This window comes from Mercenaria mercenaria, chromosome 3 (assembly GCF_021730395.1).
Source record: "Mercenaria mercenaria strain notata chromosome 3, MADL_Memer_1, whole genome shotgun sequence".
Taxonomy (NCBI): domain Eukaryota; kingdom Metazoa; phylum Mollusca; class Bivalvia; order Venerida; family Veneridae; genus Mercenaria; species Mercenaria mercenaria.
In genome coordinates this window covers 30215829-30243812 of record NC_069363.1, presented here as the reverse complement: position 1 = coordinate 30243812, position 27984 = coordinate 30215829, and the positions used below count along the sequence as shown (strand labels likewise).

The 27984-nt window shown below is 36.1% G+C and overlaps 1 protein-coding gene across 1 annotated transcript; it reads right to left on the bottom strand.

The window, feature by feature from the left end:
* Positions 1–27984, bottom strand: LOC128555536 (uncharacterized). The gene is made up of 7 exons (XM_053538108.1): positions 26337–27984; positions 22819–22862; positions 14034–14136; positions 11611–13430; positions 8318–8409; positions 5271–5381; positions 1–4449 (listed from the first exon to the last, which is right to left on the bottom strand). Exons 1-7 carry the CDS (start codon positions 26478–26480, stop codon positions 4343–4345), a joined length of 2421 nt encoding a protein of 806 aa, XP_053394083.1. The 5' UTR covers positions 26481–27984; the 3' UTR covers positions 1–4342.

Here is a 27984-nt window from a genome sequence, read left to right as displayed (position 1 = left end):
TTCATGACGTGTTTTTCTCTTTATTCTATGACTTAAACAAAATACAGTAACTGTACAGACATGTGTTAATTAAAGTTCAAAAAACAACATTTTCACACATCTGATTTAGAAGTAGTGAAAGTCAAACTCTTGAGAAACGGGACTACATTCTGGCATGATGTGTTCCAGGCATTCTAAAAACATGTATTTTGAAAATACATGTAAATACTTACCAAAAAAAAAAAATCTTTCAAATCACTATTTTCTCATAATTTACCCCTTCCTAACAATTTTATATAAAAGATACAAATCCAGTCTTATCAGTGACATACTTTCCAGTTCAAGTAAAATCAGTTTTTTAGAAACCAGTATTTTCGATATTTCAATTATAATATTTAATGTAGAAATGCTAACTTTTCTTTGCAATGAAATTTTGCATTATTTTCTGAATACATAAATAAAAACAACAAGTACACAAATGATATGGTTGCCTAGAAACTTCTTGGCCCATCAGATCAATTTTAATAAGAGCAATGCCCGTGGGTTCAAACGCTCATCTGTAACTGCAAGAAAAGAGATATGGTTCTTCGCATTCTTACACACCTATTCACCACAAAACAATGTATAAAGTTTCAACGCTACAGTATTCAAGAAAACCTTAACATAAAGATCAAGAAAAACAATTTGTAAGGGCCATAATTCTTACATAAAGTACGAGTTACAGTTCATGGTCTGTATAATCAACTGATGATGCTAAACAGGTCTACAAAGTTTCAAAGGTATCGCTCGTAAAGTAAACAAGTGAAGAGGACCCTAACACAAATTTTAACCTGAACAAATTTAATCGATTTTCTAAGTAAAAAAGGGCAATAAGTCTGACAAAATACAAATGAGAGTTATGATTCTTGGCCAATATACTCACTTATAATGATTAACAAATCTGAAAAATTGCTTTCATAGTATTCAAGGATAGTGTTGTAACCAAGAACTTCAATTATTAATTGCTTTCATGGTATTCAAGGATAGTGATGTAACCAGGAACTTCAATTATTAAGTACAAAAAGGGCAATACATGAGTTTAAGGGGATCAGTGGACTAGTGGTTAAGGTGTCGGCCGCTCAACCCGGGGGTCGTGGGTTGGAGCCCCACCGGGTCACGATCACAACTTCTCATATGATACCAGTACTAGTTTTTCAAGGAAGCAGACTCAAAAGTTGTTCAAACAAGCTTGAAGCTTCATTATAATCGAGCTAAAATAAATTAGTATAAACTATAATGCAAGAGGTTTACGGTTCTTTGCTTATAGATAAACATGTACGCAGTTTCAAAACAATCATAGCTTTTATAGTTTTTGAGAAAACTAGAGCTATCACTGAAGGTGATGAATGTACCCCCATTCCCGCATGCACTGACACACTATATTGCAATTTGACTCATACAAGATTGTATAATTATGTGGACTGTATGTATATAGACTGTATGTATATAGTATAGTAACAAAAACCAAAGTCCCATAACTCTGCAGAATATCTTTTCGAAAGAACTTAACATGCACCATGCACAAGTAAGGTTAGTACTGATCAATTGTGATAAGTTTCATAAAACTGTGTGCAATGGTTCAGGTGATAAGGCTCGCACAAGGTTGCATGTGCAGACTCTATGTCTATAGCATAGTAACTAAAAGCAAAGTCCCATAACTCTGCAGAATATTTATCTAAAAGAACGTGACATATACCATGCACATGATCACTTGTGTGAAGTTTCATTAAATTATGTGCAAGGGTTCGGGAGAATAGGCGCGCACAAGATTGCAGATGCAGACAGTATGTATATAGTATAGATACAAACAAAAAAAAAAACACAGTCCCATAACTGCGCAGATTTTTTTTTGTGAAAGAACCTTACATCCACCATGCACAACTTGGGTTACTACTGACCACTTGTGTTAAGTTTCATTCAATTGTGTACATGGGTTCAGGAGATCAGGCGCGCACAATATTGCATATGCAGACTATGTTTGTAGTATATTAACAAAAAACAAAGTCCCATAACTCTGCCAATTTATTTTTTCTGAAAGAACCTAACATGCACATTGCACAACTGCTGTTCTTAATGATCACTTTTCTGAAGTTTCATTAAGTTGTGTCAAGGGGATGAGGAGAGTCGGTGCGCACAAGACTGATCTACGGACGGACAGAAAAGACAAGACAACCTGAAACCAGTATACCCGCCCCAACCCTTAAAACTTTGTTGTCGTGGGGTACAGAAAGTGGGCCTCATCAAGTGATGACAACACTTCTTTTCTATAACAAGAGGGCCATGATGACCCTATACCGCTCACCACAGTTGATCTGGCCTACTGACCTAGTTTTTGACCCCACATGACCCAGTTTCGAAACTGACCCAGAGATCATCAAGGCAAACATACTGACCAAGTTCCATAAAGATTGGGTCACAACTGTGGCCTCTAGAGTGTTCACAAGCTTTTCCTTTAATTTGAACAGGAGACCTAGTTTTTTTTTATCCCACAAGACACATTTAAACTTGAACTATAGATCATCAAGACAAACGTTCCGACTAATTTGCAGGAGTTTCAAACTTAAATTGTTGTCTGTAGAGTGTTAACAAGGTTTTCCTTTGGCATGGCCTAGTGATCTAGTTTTTGACCCTACATGACCCAGCTTCAAACTTGACCTAGAAATCATCAAGACAAACATTCTGAGTCAGTTTCATAAAGATTGAGTCACGACTAATGCCTCTAGAATGTTCACAAGCTTTTCCTTTGATCTAACCATATGACCTAGTTTTTGAACCCACAAGACCAAGATTCAAACCTGACCTAGAGATCATCAAGGCAAACAGTCTGACCAAGTTTCATAAAGATTGGGTCAAAACTGTAGCCTCTAGTATGTTCACAATCTTTTCCTGTGATCTGGCCTAGTGACCTAGTTTTTGATCCAACATGACCCAGTTTCTAACCTGACCTAGAGATCATCAGGACAAACATTCTGACCAAGTTTTATAAAGATTGGGTCAAAACTGTGGCCTCTAGAGTGTTCACAAGCTTTTCCTTTGATCTAGCCTAATGACCTAGTTTTTGAACCCACATAACCCGGTTTCTTAGCTAATCTAGAGATCATCAAGACAAAGATTCTGACCAAGTTTCATAAAGACTGGATCACAAATGTGGCCTCTAGAGTGTTCTAAGGATTTTCCTGTGATCTGGCCTAGTGACTTAGTTTTTGACCCCACATGACCCAGTTTCGAAATTTACCCAGAGATCATGAAGACAAACATTCTGACCAAGTTTCATAAAGATTGGGTCATAACTGTGGCCTCTAGTGTGTTCACAAGATTTTCCTTTGATCAGGCCTAGTGACCTAGTTTTTGACCCCACATGACCCAGTTTCGAACTTGACCTAGAGATCATCAAGACTAACATTCTGACCAAGTTTCATAAAGATTGGGTCACAACTGTGGCCTCTAGAGTGTCCACAAGGCAAATGTTGCCGGACGCTGGACAATGACCGGTCACAACAGCTCGGTGAGCTAAAAACTTTGACGCTTAAAATAGAAAAACAACCTTAATTATCACTAAATCTTTCATAAACTTACTACATCAATATCAAAAGGCTATAAACTGACCATCTGAAGTGATAACTATTCTCTTAATTAAATAAGTGCCAATTTATATACTAACTTAAACGGATGTGATATTGTGTTATTTTGACATCAAGAACAGTTCTGAATTTTCAACTTTTAGCACAAGTGACACAGGTAACACTAGTGTGTGTATATCTCTGTGGCTTATGATGCATGCAAAAATAGCAGGCAATTTCCGTAATAGCTCTTCAAGAACGCATGCTGTAAGCATATCAAATACTAGAAATTTTTATGCTGTTAGCTAAATCTGATATAATCTAGATTTCTAAAAAATCATAGAAGTGTATTTCATTGTTTACTCCAGATTCCATTGACGTTAACCTCTAGATTGAAAATTTCATCTATGTTTTCATGTATATAAATGTTAAAGACACATCAATTAGCATAAAATTAGTTGCACCTTATTTTTTCCAAATTATACAAAAGGAAGCAGAATTTATATAAACCAGACTTAACCAAAGCAATATTTTCAAGGTACAAGAAGGCAAGCATGTCTTTGTTAAACAAAACAATATGCCAAATTTTGAACGCACTTATATTTGCACACTTTTAGTCGGATCCATAAATTCAACAAAAATCGCATTCAACAGGATTGAAACGATTTGTGTACATCATTTTAAAATATAATATATATAGTCAATTAAAAACTCATTTAATGTGCAGTAAAATCGCCTGTTTGCCTAGTGTTACAAAACTTGAGTTACTTGAACACAAGTTTTGTTTGTCCTTTGCCAGGAACACTTTGGTAAGTCAATTTTCTCTTCTTCCGAGGTGTTTGATTCGTGTAAATTGCCCGGTTCGATGTGTCTGCAATAAAAAGCTATTGGTTATGAGCAATAAAACAAGCGCTACGTCCTTTTCTGATAATGATTCATTACAAAGTATGCATGTTTTCTAGTATTTGTCGACTTGATTTAGAAACAGCTACATCCATACTAAGAACGTCATCTTAACTGACCTATATTTTAAACAAAAGTTTAATTTTTTCTTAAGAAAAGTTAAATTACTCGATAAAATTATATAAGTCAGTTCTTTTTTGTGGCTTTAAAAGTGACCTATGGCAAAATAATAATATCCCAACGTATTTCTACATACATGTGGAGTGTCCCTATGAAATATTTTATATTTCTTAAGAAACACTCCGGTTGCTCAAAACTTTATCGAATAAATCTGGTGTCTTTGATTAAAACACAAAAGGGAACGGGTTGTTATGTTTTTAATATATTTAGTGCCAGTTTTACCCAATTCAGTGAAAAACATTTTGTAGAACAGACTTTAAACTTTAGCCAACGTACAGCTTGTCACCGAAAGTTATAGGTCATTTGGCGACTTTTCAGCATATTTTATCACGGGCGGATACTCGAGTAGAATCACAGACCTCCCGTAAGCAAGCTAGATGACTTTCTCACATGACGAATTCAACGCCCCGGAGAGAGGATCGAACCCACATCAACGAGGGGCAAGTGATTCGAAGTTGGGAACCGTTTTCTACATCAAGGGTAATATGGAATTCCACTCTGACTGTCGTCCAAGTAAAACTGACATCGGTCCTTATTTGTGTATCAAATGAAAACATGATCTCCATTTATGGAATGAGGTAAATTATAATGAAGCATACGTTCAATTACCCTGTCGGTTTTGAAGAATTCTATTTAACTGCGAGTTGTCATATTCTAGATCCATTGGTGGCGAGTCGTTTGTTCCCCATAGCGATTGTGCCATCATCCTTCGGTCATCCTCTGGTAAATGCAAATATGAAAGAAATGAAATGTAATACGTGTGAATTACAGTAACACTAGCCGCGAATAAGAGTTGCTTTTTATCACATGTTGTATACGTCTAAAAAATATATGTAGTAACAACGGGAAAGTGCAACTGATTGAACAATAAAACGTTACTTTTCGCACATCTATTGATGGTCATCTGTAAATGTTTCAAATGGAGTTAAACATAAGAATGCAAACAAAAGCTGTCTAATGACATCACACTCGACTACTTGAAACCCTTCCACATAATATTAGTTTATACATATTTTTTTTCTACGCTGATAAATGGGCGTTATTTTGTTAACCGTAAAACGGAGTTGCTGAACCTGGACCAAGCGGCCACTTCACAATATCTTAAAGTATTCACAACCATATTTTTTGAAAAACATGCTTACATGAAAAACGTTTACCAAAATTGATGTCAAATGGGGCTGAATTCTGCTAAAATCTAAGCCAGCGTAATGAAACCTACCATGCGAAGTGTGCAGAGTTTGACAACAGTTAACAAAGCAGTTTCTGAGAAACTTGCTTTTATACAAAATGTTTCTGTTAAACAGCAGCATAAATTTGACAAAATGTAATCCATAGAAAACCTGTTCTGTGTGATCATCTCAAGATGCCAAACACCTGCGGTGAGTCTAAATGCATTAAGAACAACAGTTCCTCAGAAACCCACTAACATGCAAATCTTTAACAAATTTCTGTTTTAGAAAGGAGTTTAACTTTGACAAAATAAAACCAAGAGTCATGTCATTTGCCCTACGATATTGTGTCATGATACCAAAGACTTGTGTGGAGTCTGAAAACATTCGACTTGCAAGATTATGTGAAACCTGTTGCCAAGCAATACTTAAACCAGAATTTCCAAGTTAAACATTGGCATAAGTCTGACAATAAGTAAGCTGTCCCGTGAGGTTATTTCAACATGCCAAAGACATGTTTGAAAGCATTCAGTATAGTAGCCCTTTAGAAATCTGCTTACATGCAGCATGTTTGAGACACTGACGCCGACGGAAGGGTGATTATAAAAGCACTATGATTCAAAAGTTTTCGGTAGTCGAGCTAGAACCTAGACCCATATTGAATATATAAACAAGAGCTGTCACTATAAGTGACAAATGCCCCCGAAGCGTGCCTACGAATGCTACAGCTGTCTGCGCAAAATATGCCAGAATAGTTTAGGTATTAATAATTTTATAACCTTGACCTGAGAGCCCCCGAGTCATAAACGCAACACAATAATGTTTAACATTTGTGTCAAATTATTTTCAAATCCATTGATAAATGGCAGTTATGGACAAGACCTTGACCTTGGAGCTAGGGCTCTGGGTCTTTCGCATGCCATATCATCCCATTATAGAGAACATTTATGCCAAGTAATTTTAAAATCCCTTCATCAATGGCAGAGTTATGGATCGGACAAGAAACAAAACATGTAAACATTTAACCTCGAAGTGTGACCTTGACCTTAGAGCTAGGAGTTTGAATCTTGCGCATGAAACATCAACATTTATGAATGGCAGTTAAGAACTGGACGCAAAGTTATTTCAAAATCCCTTCATGGATGGCTGAGTTATGGACCCGACACGAAACATACCATGTTAACCTTTGACCTCTAAGTGTGACCTTGACCTTTGAGTTAGGGGTCTGTGTCTTGCACGTGGCACGTCGTCTTGTTATGGCGAACACTTATGTTATTTCAAAATCCCTTTATGGATGGCAGAGCTACAGCCCGGAGAAAACTTCGGACGCACAGACGGACGGACAATGCGATTCTAATATGCCCATCTTTGGGGCATAACTAAAGGAACGTGTTTATGTAACATTGTAGAGTAAAACTGTTATTCCGATGCGTGCATCTACACATCCTGCTGAGATTCTCGTCAAGTATGTACAAATACCATTACTATAGCTTGCGCCAAAACTGTTTTTCTTGCATACTTTTCATCTATAGACACAAGAGTGCCGATCTGCATCAATATACCCTCGAAGCAGGAAATTACCCGACTGACTGAGCAAAATCGACAAATGTAAGGGCCATAACTCCAGAGCGACAGACTATCTAGCTACATATCGAACATACCCAATATAATACATGTTGATCATTAACATGCTGTTCCAAAGTCTTGTGAACATTGATGAGAACTGTTTTAAGTAATTCAAGGGCCGCGTTATTATGCCCATAATAATAAAATCTTGTATAAAATCTCACGTATTTGTGGCCTTAATCTTTGAACCAATGACCCGAAAACTATAATGACTGACCAGTTGATAATCCGACAAATTTTGACTGCCGTAGTTTCAAACGTTTTTTGAGATCATTGTGATACTGACCTTTGACAAACTGATCAAAGATTCTACTAAAAATTAGCAATAATCTCTTAAGTTTGACGACTTCTGGTCCAAGTATTTTGAAATTATTGACTGAATAGTCCAACAAAGGAATGACTCGATACCTTTCGTTCTACGAAGTTCTCCTGCATACAACAATTAAACTTATGTACAGAAAATAAAAATCTTTCTGTAAAAACCTTGCACGGAACATTTAAAATACATGAAAAAAATCTGAACTTTCCATTAACCAAATTTCGCTGAAATATTTCTACTGTAAACAACAGATGGAGAAAATCCAAAAGTATGTTTCAAGTGCCTGTGGGTTCGACCTGCGTACAGACAGCTAATTAGCAACCCAAACCAGTCTTTCTCTACGGTGCAAATACATAAGAACTTAAATGAAATATTTACCGTACATGAGCTTAATGTGTGGAAACAAGAACATTTTTAGTAGCGGTAACCTTGTCCTATTTCGAAACCTCGGAATATGTCAGCTCAAATGATTTAATTTTGTATTAACTAATATATAAACTGCAGAAAAACCAATAAATAAGTGAATACTGACAATATTTTACCTTCGGTTACATTTGCACTATTTCTTAAGCGTGGCTGTGCCAAACCTATGCTTACTTTCTGCAGAGGATGTCGTTTTGAATGTGCATCAAACCTGAAACACAAAAAAAAAAAAACGTCAATGTTAATTAAATCAATGCTCTAACGATTCTTGGACGATTTGCAAGGCGTCTAAACGTTCAAAATGTAGCTTTCAATTCTTATATATATTTAATAGCAAAGAATAAATGCTTTGCTTTCAACGATTATCATAAAACAATGTCAGGATATCAATATTTTAAACATCTTAACAAGACAGCAAAAAAGCCCACATTAAACTGTAATTCTCCTTTCCGTAACAATACTGTTTCTGACTTTTAGTTGCCCTTAAATCCAAGAAAAAATCAAACAGTCGTGTCGATTCATTTTGATCTTTACCATCAAAAAATATATTTAGCTACAAATTAATGCTCTTTTTGAAACTTTGAAAGAATTTTCCAAACGGGGCAATTTTGTACATGATTTCATTTTTGTGAATGACTTTCGGGTCGCGCGCGCAGTCTCTAAGAAAGAGCTACCATTGATATTATTGTGTTTGAGAGTTGTTTCATTTACTTATTTGGGTTTTACGGCGCACCAACACAGTATAGATTATATGGCGCCAAACAGGACTACAAATTTTGGTTTCACATCTCAAACTGGTCAAACGTTTTACTAATCAAGTACTACTTTAGGACCATGGCAATCATTTATAAGATAAAATAAACAAGCAAATTCGATGAATTGGTATCCCCGCCGAAAGGGTTTATGGTGAGGAACGGCAAAACAATATATCCGGGAAAAAGTTAAGGGTGTTACTAAGAGGCAAATGATTTCATTAGTAAAAATCAATTTAACAGAAAATGAATGTTATTTTTTGGTGTGTGTGTGTGTGTGTGTGGGGGGGGGGGGGGGGGGGGGGGGGGGGGGGGACTGGGTGAGGGTACAAAACATCATATGTTGATTATAAATATTGATGGAAAATTAAAAATGGAAGAAAAAAAATGGGGGGGGGGGCATGACTGGGTGGAGGAGTGAGGTGGGGGAATGGTACAACTTTGCATGTTGATAAATATTCATGGAAGGTTTGATAAAAAACTAAAAAGGAATGAAAAATTACTACTTTTTTTGGGGGGGGGGGGGGGGGGAGACAAAGACAAGGTGGTGACCTGGTGTGGATACACAACTTCACATGTTTATAATAAATGTTCATGGAAAAGAGTGAAAGACGTTTAATGAAATTCTACCAATTGGTTGGTTTGTTATGTACAAATCTGTAGATTTTTAAACAACAATTAAAGGGCAATAACCAATTAAAAAAAATGACAGGCATCATCGTATGTTGGTTCATATTTATTTCAAGTTTCATGAAATTCTACCAGGTTGTTACTGAGAAATTGCTGCAGACGTGGATTTTTCATTTAATCAAGGGCAATAACTCTAAGGGAAATTGACCAATCCAAAAAACTTGACTGGCATCATCGCAATATGTTGGTGCATGTTTATTTCAAGTTTTATGAAATTCTACATGATAGTTACTGAGAAATGGCTGCGGACGGACATTTTTCACTAAATCAAGGGCAATAACTCTAAGGAAAATTGACCAATCAAAAAAAAAAAAAAAACTTGACAGGCATCATCGCAGTATGTTGGTTCATGTTAATTTCAAGATTCATGAAATTCTACCTGCTAGTTACCGAGATATGGCTGCGGACGGACGCACGCACGGACGGACAACGCCATTTCAATACCCATCTCCCGATTTCATCGGCGGGGGATAAAAAGTGAAAAACCACAGGTCGCCCAACATGACATAAACGAAAATGTTGCAGGCTCGGTTTGATTGTGCTTGTTCACGGACAGTAGTGGGATGTGGGACAAATCAAAAGCCGATAAAAAGTGATGGAATATGTACCCGAATTTAGTTGGCTACATTGAAACTAAATCTCTTGTAGCTGTGAATAACTAAGATTACTGTTCGAGAATTGTCCCATCGGGGATAATGAATGTAAATGTTCTTTTAAAATTTAACTGATAATAATCATACTACAAAGTAGATAAGTCCCCCGCTCCTGTCACTGTACATGATTTCATGACTCTAGGTGAAATATTTTTAAGATGTTTGCAACACAAACTTTATAAGAACATTATGTGTAATTGTCACCAAATGATCTGGCTTTGTGACATAAAAAAAACCGGTGCACAGCTTACTGTGCTCAGTAACAATCCTGTGAGGTTTCATGACTCTGGGTCAAATAGTTTTTGAAATATGAACGAACTGACAGACGGACAAGGGCAACGATTATTTTTGGGGGCACAAATATGTTATGACGAAAGTTTCATACAGAAGTCAAGTTATTTATCTTAGGCAAAGATATTTGTTTTATTTAATACTGATGCGATCAGAAAATAATTTTTCATTACTTTAATACTTTATTGCTCGCATTACGATATCTATATTTAATTATTGTAAGGGGGATAGGCGGATGCTCTTTGGCCGCTACCACGCCATTCACGGGGTTACTAAAATTTACTGGGGTAACACCTTTCAAGAGCAACTGAAAAAAAAAACAGTGAAAATTAATATCTGATCTTTTTACGCATTTATATAATGGTCTGCCAGTCAAAAGTTAAAACTATTGGCCCTCGGACAGTAGTCCAATTAATCTCCAAAATGTAGCATAGACAAATAGGTACACAACTTATGCACGTAAGTAAAAACGTTTCAGAACCTGCTTAAAAGTGCAGTAGTGAAATATCATTGTTAAATTGTATCTGTTTCCCTATTTTCCAAGTGGAAACATTTAATATTAGTGACCTAAGAAATTCATTTACAAATTTAGTGATTCTAAAATGTTTTTTAAGGTTGACATTAACTCTACTAAACATTCATTATCATTACATCTTGAAAACTAGACTTCGTGTAAAATTATGGAGAGAACGATCTCTTCATTTCTTATCCAAAAGTTTTTAAGGCACGTGTATAAAGATGTATATTTCTTATTTGAACTATACAGATGATACTCCTATCTTGCCAGTTTCTAATTCTGCACTCTGCACAGACAGCACATTATCTTAATATAAACAACCATTATTAAAAATTAAACTAGATCTGAAATTTGCTGATGAAAGTAATTGCCTTGTATAATAGTATTATACACAGAAACTGGCCAGTAACTACAGATTATCCGCCAAAGACAAGTCATTGAACAATGAAGTCTGAACAGTTTTTGAGTAACTTTGCCTTAAAAAAAAATAACAGCAGATATCTTTTTACCGTGAAAACTGTCGAGAATTTGCAAGCAATTTCCTTGTCGTTTCTCTTAGGTCGTCGGCAAGCGACATATTATTACTTGTATCATTCATCTCATCTGGTTCTTCCACGACATGTTGTCTCTGTGTAATCCTCTCTAACTTAGGATTTAAATACAAGTCATGTCTATCATTTCCATCGATTCTATCCGGTTTCGTTTCAACACTGTTAATGAAGTTATCCACCATTTTTGGTTTGAAATCAAACTGAATTTTCTGAGAGTCATCAAAAGTTAATACCGGGATGTCATTTTGCAAACGTTCACTACCATCTTGTTCACGTCTGTTTTCTGTAAATGTTGGAAAATTATTGTCTCCTCTCTGGTTTACAGATTCAAAGTCATCGTTCACATGAATGCTTCCTCTCGATCGACAATTGTCATTTTTTGAGTTTGGCAATGGAACACTGTATGTTCTAGACTCTTTGTCTGATCTTTCTAAGATAAAATTACATGTATCTGCAATATAATTTGGTCCCTTTTCAAAGGAAATAGACCTATCAATCTCTTCAGACGGTGGAAATTCTTTCTCAAGGTCACTTCTGCTCTTTGGTACTCTACACCCTGTTGCAAAACCAAATTGATTCTGTACAGTATTTCTATGGATCTGATTAGAATTGTTATTGTAATGTGTTCTCACAGAAACATCAGCCACAGATGGATTTTCAAATACGGTTCCATCACTGATTAATAATTGACGTGAGTTGACCGGTAATCCATGATTATAATCAAAAGTCTCTTTACGTATTTCAGTCTGATTCAGAAATTGCTGGGGGTGACGTTGATACATTTTATCTTCTGAATTTGCATTTTGTTGGGTATCTGACAATGATGCATGATCGTGGCTCATTTCGAATACAAGCATTTCTCGATTTGTATTACAATGACGCTTTCCCTGATGTTCCATAAGCATCTGTTTGGTATTATTTGTTAAATATGGTAACTGACTTACTGTTACCGACTCTTTATTAACATTATTCTGCGCTGAATTCATGTAACCAGTAGTATTGCATTTGGTAAAATATTGGCTTTCATGTTCATTTTTTCTAAATGCATCGGAATGTTTACCACTGCTGCCGTTTTCTGGTCTTGAACATTTCAACAAATCACGTTGTCTCATTTTCTGAAGTTTTCCAACTGGATTTATATACCTGTCATTGTACATGCTGCTTGTGCTTTCATGACAGTCATTTATATAATCCTTGCATGCTTTCGCTATATCTTTCTCAAAATCACTTTTACTTGAAATGAAGTTATTCAGATGTTCCCATTCTTCAAAATTGTTAGTCCGTACAGGGCCAGATTTGTTTGATATATTTTCTTTTGTTCCGCATTTATCTGTTGAAACATTGATACTTTTTATACCCCTTCTTGAATTTTCTTCCACTGGTACTGGGCGATTTTTCAGATTTTCGTTTAAGTAATCCTTACACATTTTGGTTTTCTTTTTATGGTCTTTGGACTCATTCTTCTTATCCGCCTCTTTCGAAACTGACATAGCTTCTGTAAGAATTTGTGCATGCATACCCATACCAATTTCACGTTGAACGTTTTCCTCGACTTTCTGAAAGTCTTCTGGTACATAAATGTCTCTAGTAACCTTGACCTTTCTTTCTCCTTGACATTGCTGACATGAAAGTTCTTTAACTTCCTTTACAGTTATCTTAACGTCGTTAACAATATCTTCGCTGGCTGGATCTTCATCATAACAGTCACCATTGCTTTCGTCTGTTGAAACTTCTCCAAGTTGCAATCCCGTACTGCTACTCATTAGTTTCTCCAGATTCTATATAGAAGAGATAATATTTAGAAGAATAAAGGTGTGAAAAATAGATTGAAACCCTTTTAACTATATTATGTTCGCACTCTTTTTTTTTATTTACAAATGCTAGTTTATTAGGTCTGAACTAAAATGTTAAAACTTTGACATTTATAGCGGTACCTCTCAACCTGTGTAATAAATATTGTCTGCTGTCTTGATTTCGGATGGAAAATCATATCTGATAGATGTGAAGGTTTCTAGACCAAATTAAAACTAAAAACACTACTATTATAACAGCATGTTGTTCGGTTGCAACAGGGGTTGTAAATTTAAAAACAAGGAAGAATATCCAACAGGGAAACCCACGTTCCAAAAACGCAGCCTCCCTAAAGGCACACACGGATAACACTCGCACACCACACACACACAAGAAACACACAAGGACAAAACAAACAAATACAAGAACACAGTGAGACACCGCCTTGGAACAGTCAGCGGCAAAACCACCTTAAATTACGCAATGAGTAAATTAAGATATTACATAATTACAAACTTGAATGTTTAGAAATTCCATTATTTTACAAGGATACTTTTCTGCATGTTTAAACATGTTTTAAGACTTCATACCTGCAACACTGATACCGATATATCAGGAACTTCTTTGGAAAGATCAACCAAAGACGACAAGAATATCTTCTTTATGGGAACTCTTTGCAGCAACAGTTGTGAGCTATCAAAATAAAGAGGATCATCTATGTGTCATCTAAATGCGTGTCCATTACATTTTGCTGATGTATACAAAGATTCATTATATTGTATATGCTATTACAAAATTTTGTGACAGACAGACAGACCACAATGAATCAATATGTCTCCCTCAGTGCAATATACCATGTTATTAGTGAATATATACTTTTTTTTAATATACACTTTTTTCTTTTAATAAAGCCCGCCCGCTTAGCTCAGTAGAGAGAGCGTTGGACTATGGACCGCGGGGTCGGGAGTTCGATCCCCGGGTGGGGCGTATATTCTTCGTGACGCTTCGATAAAAGACATTGTGTCTGAAATCATTCGTCCTCCACCTCTGATTCATGTTGGGAAGTTGGTAGTTACTTGCGGAGAACAGGTTTGTACTGGTGAAGAATCCAGTAACACTGGTTAAGTTAACTGCCCGCCGTTACATGACTGAATAAACCCAAAACAAAGAAACAAATTTTTTTAATATATTGCATGTATAATTATTTTGCAATATTAAAGAGATTTAACATTTTTACAATATGTGTGTGTGGTTTTACAGAATAATCTAAAACAAGAGGGCCATGAAGGCCCTGTATCGCTCACCTGCCCTATTGACCTAAAGATCAACAAGATTAACATTCTGACCAAGTTTCATTAAGATATGGTCATAAATGTGGCCTTTAAAGTGTTAACTAGCTTTTCCTTTGATTTGACCCGGTGACCTAGTTTCTGACCCCATATGACCCAGATTCGAACCTGACCTAAAGATCATCAAGATTAACATTCTAACTAGGTTTCATGAAGATACAGTCATAAATGTGGCCTCTAGAGTGTTAATAACCTTTTCCATTGATTTGACATAGTGACCTAGTTTTTGACCCCACCTGACCCAGATCTGAATTTGGCCTATAGATCATCAAGATCAACATTGTGACCAAGTTTCATTAAGATATGGTCATAAATGTGGCCTCTACAGTGTTAACTAGCTTTTTCTTTGATTTGATCTGGTGACCTAGTTTTGATCCTACATGACCCAGACTGAAACTGGACATTGAGACCATCAAGATTAACATTCTGACCAAGATTCATGAAGAAACATTCATAAATGTGGCCTCTACAGTGTTATCAAGCTTTCTCTTTGATTTGACCTGGTGACATGGTTTTTGACCCCAGATGACCCAATATCGAACTCATCCAAGATTGTATTGAGGGTAATATTCTGACCAAGTTTCATTAAGACTGGGCCAAAATTGTGCGCTCTAGAGTGTTAACTAGCTTTTCCTTTGATTTGACCTGGTGACCTAGTTTTTGACCCCTAATTGACCCAATATCAAACTCGTCCAAGATTTTATTAAGAGTAATATTCTGACCAAGTTTCATTAAGATTGGGCCAAAATTGTGACCTCTAGAGTGTTAACAAGCTTTTCCTTTGATTTGACCTGGTGACCTAGTTTTTGACCCAGATAACCCAATATTGAACTCGTCCAAGATTTTATTAATGGTAACATTCTGACCAAGTTTCATAAAGATTGGGCCAAAATTGTGACCTCTAGAGTGTTAACAGTCAAATTGTTGACGACGGACGACTGACGACGGACACAGGGTGATCACAAAAGCTCATCTTTGAGCACTTCGTGCTCAGGTGAGCTAAATCAGAGGACCATGATGGTCCTGAATCGCTCACCTGTCCCCACATGACCCAGTTTTGAACTGAGTATGACGTCGTTTTTTTTTATTATTTGACATAGTGACCTAGTTTTTCAGCTCATGTTTTGAACCTGACCTAGATATCATCAAGATAAAATTCTGATCAATTTTCATGAAGATCCATTGAAAAATATGGCCTCAAGAGAGGTCACAGGGTTTTTTATTATTTGAACTACTGACCTAGTTATTGACGGCACGTGATCCAGTTTCGAACTTGACCTAGATATCATCAAGGTGAACATTCTCCCCATTTTTCATGAAGATCCATTCAAAAGTATGGCCTCTAGAGAGGTCACAATGTTTTTCTATTTTTAAACCTACTGACCTAGTTTTTGACAGCAGTTGACCCAGTTTTGAACTTGACCTAGACATCATCAAGATGAACATTCAGACCAACTTTCATACAGATCCCATGAAAAATATGGCCTCTAGAGGTCATAAGGTTTTTTTATTATTTGACCTACTGACCCAGTTATTGAAGGCTCGTGACCCTGTTTCGAATTTGACATAGATATCATCAAGGTGAACATTCTGACCAGTTTTAATGAAGATCCATTCACAAGTATGGCCTCTAGAGAGGTCACAAGGTTTTTCTATTTTTAGACCTACTGACCTAGTTTATGACCGCAGTTGACCCAGTTTCGCACTTGACCTAAATAATATCAAGATAAAAATTCTGACCAATTTTCATGAAGATCCATTGAAAAATATGGCCTCTAGGAGAGGTCACAGCGTTTTCTATTTTTAGGTCTACTGACCTAGTTTTGGACCGCACGTGACCCAGTTTCAAACTTGACCTAGATATCATCAAGATGAACATTCTGACCAATTTTCATAAAGATCCCATGAAAAATGTGACCTCTGGAGTGGTCACAAGCAAAAGTTTACGCACGGACGCTGCGTGATCACAAAAGCTCACCTTGTCACTTTGTGACATGTGAGCTAAAAAACGATGCCCTTTACACAAAAATTGTTTTGATACCCCTTGCGATCTCTGTATCTGTCTTTTGTACTTTTGCTTTGCATTTATCATTTATAGCATGTTTCAAATCAGCTGTTGCTGCATATGACAATTACCAGACTCATATTTCACTACTGAAAAAAGTTTATAACGGACAATAGACAGCTGAGAAAGAACGTCGAAATAGTGAAAAAGATGTTTTTGGAACATTTTCGGTAAAACCGCACTCTATGAACGTTTTGTGCATCTTCAGTACTGAAAAGTATATTTTCATGTTATGTATCAAATGAAACTTTAACCTAGTTATCCTGTCTGATGAGAAATGTACATAAGCAATACAAACATACAAAATGATATCAGCCAATATGGTTCACCAAGTCTGGGTATTGGTGGAGTTTATAATTATTATAATTTTTTTTTCTAATGTTTTAGCTTTTAATTTCCGTTCAAATTATTCAAAAGTTCCAAAAGTTTAAATAAATATACCAAACTGGTTTGATGTTGTTTTCTTGAAATTGATAATTAGCAAAATCATCCATAAAGAGACTCGCGGTTCCCTTCCTGATTCGCACATAAAACATCCTAGGGACAACTGCCACGGCCATTAACTGCCTATACCGTACTTTTTATTATATTAACATTAAAAACATTAAATCATTTAAAACTTACTAAAAACCGCAATGACTTATTATACATTATCATTTGATTTAAAAACCACATATTCCATGTACTACTCCTGCACGATAATTTTAATGTCTGAATGTTTATATTATTGTTTGATTGTTATGTTTATCATGCATAGTTAAACTCAAAAAGGTTGTCAATGACAGAAGTCAAGTGCATACTGCAATGTTATACAAAAATATTTTCTGTATTGAAACGTTCTAATGAAGAAAAATCATAATTATCAAACATGCTATCGTTAGTGTTATCGTGCGGGATTTATACGACCGATATATATCACGCACACATCTCTTCTATTTATAAACTACATGCCACGTTGAATATGTCAATAAGTACTTTAACAGTTCTATGTAGGGATAACGCATGTTTTTTCGTGTTATAACATCTGCAGAATCACGAGGGATTGGTTGGTACCCGAGCCCGTTACCAACGATTCCCTAGGGATTCTGAGGATGTTATAACACGAAAAGTACATGCGCTAACGCTATTCTAGCATAAAACGCGTAAAAACAAGGTAAATGAATATATATTGTCCCTCAACGTCATTAAATTTCCATGAAATGCGCGGTAAAGTCTACGTTGTATTTTCACGTTGACGTCATTTCCTTTTGTATTATCCGTTTTGGGGCCGTAATACGTTTACACTTGGCCACGGAACGCGCACATATAAAAAGGTGTTATAAAAGCACGTGAGATCGAGAATCTCACTGTTAACACACGTTTTCTATTCTGTTAAAACACCCCCGAAAAGTGATAACAACAGCAGTTTTATGATAGAATGTATATAAAAAAAACCGTTTTACTCTATGTTTTTGAATTGCTGCCATTTTTTTATTAAATGTTTTTCTATTGTGTTTTGTATTTTCTGGCCGAAAGTCTGCATTTTGTGCTCGTAGCGGTTTACAAGTTTTTACGGTAAAATAAAAATAGCTATTTACGATCGCGCTGTATGAAATTTTACAGGTAATTTTGTACAGAATCGGCTATATGTGATAGCAAACATATCGAGTTGCAGCTTCAATTAAAAAGACATAGGCTGAGCATCTTTACGATAGGACTCGTATGTTGTAGATTCAAAGACACTGTCTGATGGAAGCTTCAACAAAAAGACTAGTCTGACAAGTATTGTATCTCCAGGCTATAGGAGTTTGAGCTGATTTTCGTCAGTTGAAGGTTGTTAGTTTAAAACATTTATTGATTTGTCTGATCCCTGAAATTATCTAGCTCATAACTGAAACCATTTACGAATCATTTAGGCAAGGCAGCAAGAGAACGAAATTATATAAGAGATATTTGGTCTCACCAGCCATACGTTTTAACAAAGGACATTCTACATCGTTTGTCAGCTAGTCTAAGACATAGTCACCTTAGCGACTGGGCCAATTTCATTGTTGGTCAAGATACTATAGGCGTAGACACTTCCCTGGGTCATGTAACACGTATCCTGACACAATGTTTTTCTATAATTTTACCTACTGGTCTAGTTTTAGACCTCAGATAACCCAATTTTAAAGAAAACCCTAGAATTTATTAAGACAAACAGTCTGACAAAGTTTTACGAAGATCAAGTAGAACATTTGGCCTCAGTGTTATCATGGTTTCTCTATGATTTTACCTTATGGCCGAGGTTTTTTACCTCGGGTAACTCAATTTTGAAACTGACCTGAATTTTATAAAAGAAACACTCTGACAAATTTTAATGAAGACAGAAGGTAGAATGTTGACTCTAGATTGTTTACAATGTTTTCCTATTAACTGGCCTACGACCTAGTTTTACATTTGAAATAAATATTTGAAACATACAGGTTATGGAAGAGATTATCCACCAATACATGCAAATTGTTTAACGACACTGTTATTAACATTTCTAGCTTCAATTTAACCTCTTAGCTAAACGACATCATCTAAATTACATCATTCTTAACATGACGTGGACATTGTTAATGTGACATTACCTTCTTAATATTATATTAACTTCGTAATTCCCTATAGGAGAAAATGATGGCTATAAAGATGTATTGTCTTGGAAAGTAAGTATTTTATTGGTTGTATATAATAAGTTCTTGCCCTTATAGACTAGTATTTTGACTATACCAGATTACCTCTGTCCACCTCAGAATTTCTTTCACTATTTCATTCATCAGTAATTTGCTCCGTAATGACATTACTTTCAATGCATTTATGAATCGCGAACTTGATGTGCCTCAATCGTCCCAGACGCTAGACTAAAATTTCTGGCAAGCATAATTCATGCATGTTTTGTAAAACAGCAACCAGACTACTAGCATTACCTTAGTGCGGTCGCTGTAAGCATTGGCAATTCGACTTTACAGTAAGGCCAGGTTTTCTCCGCATGAATTGCTTTTAGGTTAAAATAAAATTTAGGATATAGTTAAGAATGTAATATATCACATTTATAATGTCCTGTCACATTAAGAATGTAACTGAGATAATATCATTAAGCATTATAGATGTCATTTTGAAGTTTTGTAAATGATAATATTAAGCAATATGCATGTATTGGTGGTATTGGCGGATAACCCCTTCTGTAAACAAGACGGCCCTGAAGGTCCTGTATTGCTCACCTGACCTAATTCTAACCCCTGATAAGTTAGAATCTAAGTTGGCCTTGATTTTATAGAGACAAACATTTTTACAAAGTTTTATGAAGATCAAGTAGTAACATTCTGACCAAGTTCCGCGAAGATATGGTCATAAATGTGGCCTCTTAGAGTGTTAACAAGCTTTTCATTTGATTTGAACTGGTGACCTAGTTTTTGACACCACATGCCCCAGATTCGATTTTGACCTAGGTCATTAAGACAAACATTCTGATCAATTCTCATGAGTTTTAAACTTAAAGTTAGGTCTCTTAGAGTGTTAACAAGCTTTACCTTTATCTGAACTGGTGACCTAGTTTTTGACCGCAACTGACCAAGACTGGTACTTGACCTAAAGATCCTCGGCGATATATGACCATTTTGTGTCGATTCGCCGTAAAACCCAACTCACTCACTCACTCACTGACCTAAAGATCATCAACATTAACATTCTGACCAAGTTTCATGAAGATATAGTCATAAATGTGGCCTCTAGGTTGTTAATAAGCTTTTCCTTTGATCTGATCTAGTAACCTAGTTTTTGACCCAACCTGATCCAGATCATTAAGATTAATATTCTGACCAAGTTTCACTAAGACACGGTCATAAATGTAGTCTCTAGAGTGTTAACTAGCTTTTCCTTTGATTTGACCTGGTGACCTAGTTTTGACCCCACATGACCCAGATTCGAACTTGACCTAGACGTCATCAAGACAAACATTCTGACCAATTCTATTGAGTCTAAAACTTAAAGCAGCATGCCTCCAGATCGTTCGACAACAACAAAAATATTATTTTTTTTAGATATCTTGAAATAAATGCTATATTTCTTAAGAATGCTTTAAAACTTAATTATTGACAAACTTTATGTTTCGGAAACACATGAGAATTTGCTGTTTTTACTACTTTTAACGATGAAAATCGAAAAGCGTTTGTCACGCTTTTACTCCGTGTAAACTGTCTCATTATAAATATCTATATTTTGAAGCCATTATTCACTACTTCAGCTATAGCGCTATTGGTTACGACGACGGGAAAATGTCTTTATTGCCGCGGTGGTCCGGGGTTCGATTCCCGACGCAGTCTTCTTTTTTTCTTCATTTGGAACTTTTAAAATATTTTAGAAACAAAAATTCATATTCTAATGTTCACAATATGACCAAACTTCAATTTGAAACAAAGATTTTTTAGCCAAATCAGGAGGCTTGCTGCTTTAAAATTAGGTTTCTAGAGTGTGAACAAGCTCTTTCTTTGATTTTTCGACCTGGTGACCTAGTTTTTGACCCACTTGACCCAGATTCGAACTTAACCTAAAGATCATCAAGACTAACATTCTGACCAAGCTTCATAGAGATATTGTCATAAATGTGGCCTCTAGAGTGTTAACAAGCTTTTCCTTTGATTTGCCCTGATGGCCTAGTTTTTTTATTCCACCTGACCCAGATTTGAACTTGAACTTAAGATCATCAAGATTAAAATATTTTGCCCAAATTTCTTTTAGAGATGGTCATAAATGTGGCCTCTAGAGTGTTAACTAGTTTTTCCTTTGATTTGACCTGGTGACCTAGTTTTTGACCCCTACAGACCCAGATTTAAACTTGACCTAAAAATCATCACGATTTACATTCTGACAAAGTTTCATAAAGATATTTCATAAATGTGGCCTCTACAGTGTTAACAAGCTTTTCCTTTGATTCGACCTGGTGACCTAGTTTTTGACCCTACCTGACCCAGGTTTAAACTTGACCGAAAGACCATCAGGATAAAACTTCTGCTAAAGTTGCATTGCGATACGGTCATAAATGTGACCTCTAGAGTGTTAACTAGCTTTTCCTTTGATTTGACCTGGAGACCTAGTTTTTGACCCAGATTTAAACTTGACCTAAAAATCATCACGATTAACATTCTGACAAAGTTTCATAAAGATATTTCATAAATGTGGCCTCTAGAGTGTTAACAAGCTTTTCCTTTGATTCGACCTGTTGACCTAGTTTTTGACCCCACATGACCCAGATTTGTAAGTAGCCTAAAGATCACCGAGATTAACATTCTGACCAAATTTCATGGAGATACTGTCATAAATGTGGCAGCTACAGTGTTGACAAGCTTTTCCTTGATTTGACCTGCTGTGCTAGGTTTTAACCCCAGACGACTCAATATCACACTCGTCCAAGATTTTATTGAGGGTAACATTCTGACGAAGTGTCATTAAGATTGGGCCAAAACTGTGACCTCTAGAGTTTTAACAGTTAAATTGTTGACGACGGACGACGACAAAAGCTCACCTTGAGCACTTCGTGCTCAGGTGAGCTAAAATGACCAAATAGAAATTTTGAAAAGTGTAATACACATACACGTATAAACATGACTTAAAGATACGGGCGTACTTCTGTAATATGCAGTATATTACATCAAGCAATAGTCAGTCAATAATAAACTATCTGATGGTCCTTCCGGGCCAAGTGGTTCAAATTGCAAAACTTGCCCTTAACCGATGTGAATTCAAAACCGCTCTCGAGATGTAGAATCCATCACGCTGGACTATGGAAGGTCGAGGCTCTGCCGGTATCTACAGGTATCCGCATGTGTCTGAATAATACCGGGAGGAGCACATGGTGCCTTCATCCACCTTCAAAAGCTGGAAAGTCGGCACATGACTTGCAATTGTGTCAGTGTGACAAACAAAACGAAACTGAACAATTTAGGATTAAACGTGAATTACCTGAATGAGCTTAAACATGGCAGCATGAGCAAAAACCTTTCCTCCTGCAAAAAAAATATAGAAAATAAACAAGAGCTCACCCAAGCGGGGCAATATACGCCTGAACGGTTATATTAGAGGAGGACGGAAGCATTTTTTCTTCTTTTTGGTGGGGGGGGGGGGGGGGGGTACAGGAGGGGGGAGGTGGAACGGTGTGTAGTGGTGGTGACAGGATACTAAAGGGAAAGAAACTAACCAAATTATTTTTTACGGGCACACTCTGGACATGAAATATGATGTGCAGATTTGACCTTGGCCTTTTGACTTCCACCGTGGTTCATGCACTCTGCACATCGTCTCATAACCGCCTACGTACATCCCAAGTTTGAAGACAATACCTTGAATGGTTAATAAATTATGCTCCGGAAACAAAATATGAGGGACAGATTTTATCTTTAAGCTCAAATTGAGTTCAAATTGTGACCTTGACCTTAAACCTATAGACCAGGTTCATGCTCTCTACACATCGTCTCATCACTAACTACCTAAATACCAAGGTCAAAGTCAGTATCTTTACTGGTTAAAAAGTTATGCTCCGGACAACAAATATGATGGACAACTTTGACCTTTGAGCTCAATTTGTGACTTTAGCCTTTGACCTACAGAGCCCGGTTAAGTGCTCTGCACACTGTCTCATCGCCATATATCTTTATGCCAAGTTTAAAGTCAAAAGCTTAAATGGTTATGAAGTTAAGCTCTGAACACAAATTATGATGAATGGACGGCATGCGCATTCACATAATACGTCCGTTGATTTTACATTTATAACTGTTGATATTTGTAATTCATAGCCAGTAAAAAGCTTATTCAGAGCCTACGTCATGCAAAATGAAAATAAAACTTATCTTAGGTAAATACATATACAAAAAAAAGTCACATCATTAAGTGAAATTGAAATGCAATGTAAAGTTAACTAGCTTATTAAAAGTATTTAATCAAAAGGTAGATATTATTCTTTTTTATGTTTCTGAATGCATATTACCTGATACAAATTATCATCTTGACCAAAAGACACGGAATTCAGTAAAGTATCAATAATTAATGTAGAGAAGGAAGAGCACATGGCTTTTGAATTGTTTACAATATTCACATTAACAACCATTAAAATTCACCTTTAATCGCTGCATTCTCGGGGAAGCTAAAATGTAACCGTATACTCCCCTAAGTATTTAAAAAATATCAAACGGACAAACAAGGAAATAAAGTTGTTCTTGTAGCGGATAAAACAACGACTGGAAAATAATGTAAATTACTGACCACTATGCCACAAAGCTTTTGCGTATCCCAAAGACTAGATGTTCCAAGATGTGTGTAGCAGGCATATAGCTAGTTGTTTTTCTCCATCATTTTGTAAAAAACTCAATATTTAGGAAAAACTCATCTTTTCGTGTAGTGACGCCATCTTTGTTGTTTAGGTAAAGTTCAGGAAAAAAACCCTGCTGGCCTTTGACCTCCAAGTGTAACACTGACCTTTGAGCTAATGGTCCGGTTTTTGTGCATGAGATGTTTTCTTATCCAGGAGAATATTTGTGCCAACTAATATTTTTATCCTGTTTTGCATGACAAAGTTATGGACAGGACAGGCAACAAGAGCAACGCCTGCAGGTGCCATCGCTCGTCTGCAGGTGCTGGACAATATGTAAGAAGAGTTATGGTTCTTGGCCTTCTTACTCATCTTAATTGATAACAAAAATGTATGAAGTTTCAAAGCTGTAGTAAGTGTTCAAGAAAAATGAACTTAAACCAAAACCAACGAAGAAATATTGATTTTCTAAGTTAAAAAGGCCCATAATTCTGATAAAATGCAAAAAATGCAAGAGAGTGTTATAGCTTTTGACCGAAATATTAATATAATGATAATAAACAAGTGTACAAAGTTTTGAAGCTATAGATCGTATAGAATTCAAGAAAAGTGGATATAATTAAAAAGAAATTAAAAATTAAAGTACATAAAGAGCCATAATTTAGATAAAATATGAATCAGACTTATGGTTCTTGGCCTACGTACTCATCTGATGATGATTAACAAGTCTGCAAAGTTTCAAATAAAGTTTTCTTATAGTATTCAAGTAAAGTGGACCTAAACGAAAGTTTTAACCCAGTAATTCAAATTTTCCAAGTACAAAAAGGGCCATAATTCTGACAAAATGCAGGTTATAGTTATGGTTCTTGGTCTACTAACTCATCTATTGATGATTAACAAGTGTGCGAGGTTTCAAGCTGTAGCTAATAGTTTTTAAGAAAAAATGGACCTAGACAAAAAATTCAACTAAAAAATCTAGTTTTAGCAACTGTGACTTTACCCTATGGCATTTATATGGTTCTTTTGTTATTACAAAAAAAGATTTTTAAAAAGGCACTCAGCGGGATTTGAACCGCAACCAATTTGTTCAAAGCACAAAATGTAGCTTTGGTGCAACGCTCTAGACAACTGGACCAAGTATGCAGTTATATTGCCCTTGAACATGACCCCATATGCAATCCCAGCCTTATATGCCAAGTTTCATTCCAATCCATCAATCAAACCTTAATTTATTGTGCAGACACTTTTTTCTATTTTTAAGTGACCTTGATTTCACTGACCCAAAAGTCAATCCTTAACTTGGTCTTACTATGCGCTACCTATAGACCAAGTTTCATTTCAATATCTCTACCCAAACTAAAGTTATTGAACGGAAACAAATCTTGATGCCGCCCATCACCACCCAATGAAACACCCATCTAACAAGTCAGTCTGAAAGACAGCTATATCCCCGCCACTGTTATGGATAGTGAAAGGGTTGATGGTATTGGGTGGAAGCATTGACGTTTTTAAGTATATTTTATAGTGACCTTGACCTTGCGCCTGCAGGGCTGACTCATAGGTTTTGCAACCCATCTCAATTATAAGGTGAACTTTTGACCAAAGTCTCGAGAAAATCCTTCAAGAGGTTTAGAAGAAAAGGAAGGGAGAGGAAATTGAAGGCTCAAACATTTGAGTTGTGACCTTGAGCTGGCATGGGTGAATTTTGAATTCCGCACATAGTCTTGATAAGGGAAATATTACAGTAAAGTCATATTAAAATCCTTCAAGGGGTTTACAGAGTGGACACAAAATGAACGGCTCAAACCTTTGACCTTGACCTTGAGCCGGCATGGCGGACGCATAAAGTCTGTACATCGTTTGGATGAGATGATTATTTGACCAAAGTTTCATGAAAATCCCTCAAGAGGTTTAGGAGATACAGAGTGGGCACAAAATGGAAGGCTAAGAACTTTGACCTCGAGTTGTAGTCTTGACCTTGAGCCGACATGACTGACTAATAAGTAAGGCACATTGTCTTGATGAGGTGATCATTTGACCCAAGTTATATGGAGCAGACACAATTGTTAATGACGGAGACTATTCCTATTACCCCCAACCACTTGTGGCAGGAATTAATAACTAGGTTTTCAACTTTGAAAAATCCGGTTAAAAATGATAGATGAATCTTTTTTACCTGCGTCATTTCATTAGTCAACCACGTCCTGTCTAGCCAACAGTGCATCTGCTTGCTCAGTACCATGCAATTCTCACTAATGGTTCTGATTAACGCGGAAGCTTTGTTACAGCCTTCACAAAGTAACACCTGAAAATTAAACATGACAAAAGATACTCAAAATTGCCCATCTAATCTGCCAACAAAAGCTCTAACAAAAAATATCTAACTGCTCTATGTATATGTTTGAATGTGACATTTCTGAGCAGGCAGGATCTTTTTTGAAAGGGTAGATGGAATATGTACGGCATCCAGACAGGGACATTGCCACATATAAAATCTTGAAACACTGCAAGGATGATACATTGTTAAAAAGTCAAAATATGCATACGATGATAATGAAATATCTAAATCATTATAGTTAAAAATCAGAACGATACAATGTTATCATCTCACATTTTCATCATTGTTGTTTTAACTTGTCATCATCACAGTTTTTATTTTTCACCATGTTATTTTACGCTTTTCACTAGTGAAATATCTTCCTGTGGTGCATGCTGAATGACATACGTTAGATATTGGCAATTTGCCTAGTTTCAAGCAAATAAAGATTTTACTTTGCTCCAATTTTTATAAATTAAAAGCTGAAAAAATGTATACTGTTGTGGTAATGTAACACAAAAACAATCTTGCTGAACTAGATTATATTTGACAAGGATGCAAATATCTGCTTCTCACATTTGACAATCACAATTAGCCTTCCCAAATTATTGCTAAGGAACTATTTTCAATCCAAATATCACAGTGATCTTCAAATTGGCCAATAATTGTAAAATAAATATTACAGTTACGATCTTGCACTCTGAATTTAGGTTTGCTGAAAATATATATACCCAAACTAAAGATACTGAGTGGAAACCATTTTTCAATTTTTAGTAACAGTAACCCCAAATACAATCAAAAGCCAGTTCTTCATGTAAAAGCTTGCCATGTTTGATGACAGCAAGTCAAAACTGAAGTTATAAACCAAAACCAGCTTTCTGATGATCCACAATCCATCCGCTCAACATTACAAAAGATCAACCCTTAAGCCCACTGTACCACGGAGGAATTTATTAAGTCTGCAGTAAAATAAAGTTACACTGACCTTGAACCCAATGACCTCATACACAATCCCAACCTTGGTTTTTCTTATAGTTACCTATAACTGAAGTTTGATTTCAATACATAAATCCAAAGTTATTGAAATTAAACCATTTTCCTGATCTAAGTAACAGTGACCTTGACCTTTACTAGGGACCTAATATGCAATCCCAAACTCTGATCATGACCTTGACCTAGTGACCTAATATGCAATCCCGAACTCCCCAATGCAATCTACTTATATACCAAACTTCATTGCAATCAGTCAGTCCTAGGTTATTGGGCAGAAAACAAAGACTTGACACCTCCCACCTGCCCAACAGTACCCGCGAATCTAGTTAGAAACTACAAATGAAACTACTGTCTATGCACTAAATCATGAAATTACCAAAGACTTAAAGAAAAATACACAAATGTTTCAATTCTACATTGTATATATATAATCCTTCTTAGTATTTTGGGAACACTTTGGTATTATAGTTTTCATGGCCTGGAGAAGACTGGCTAGAAGTTTCATCCTTGTATC

Excerpts from the sequence above, each read along its gene's own strand:
- LOC128555536 (XM_053538108.1), bottom strand. The coding sequence starts at position 26,480 with ATGTTTAATTTTCAGGTGTTACTTTGTGAAGGCTGTAACAAAGCTTCC. Across the intron at positions 14,137-22,818 it reads CCATGTTTAAGCTCATTCAG|CTCACAACTGTTGCTGCAAA; the intron begins GTAATTCACGTT and ends TTATTTTGATAG. Across the intron at positions 4,450-5,270 it reads AATTCTTCAAAACCGACAGG|ACACATCGAACCGGGCAATT; the intron begins GTAATTGAACGT and ends TTTTTATTGCAG.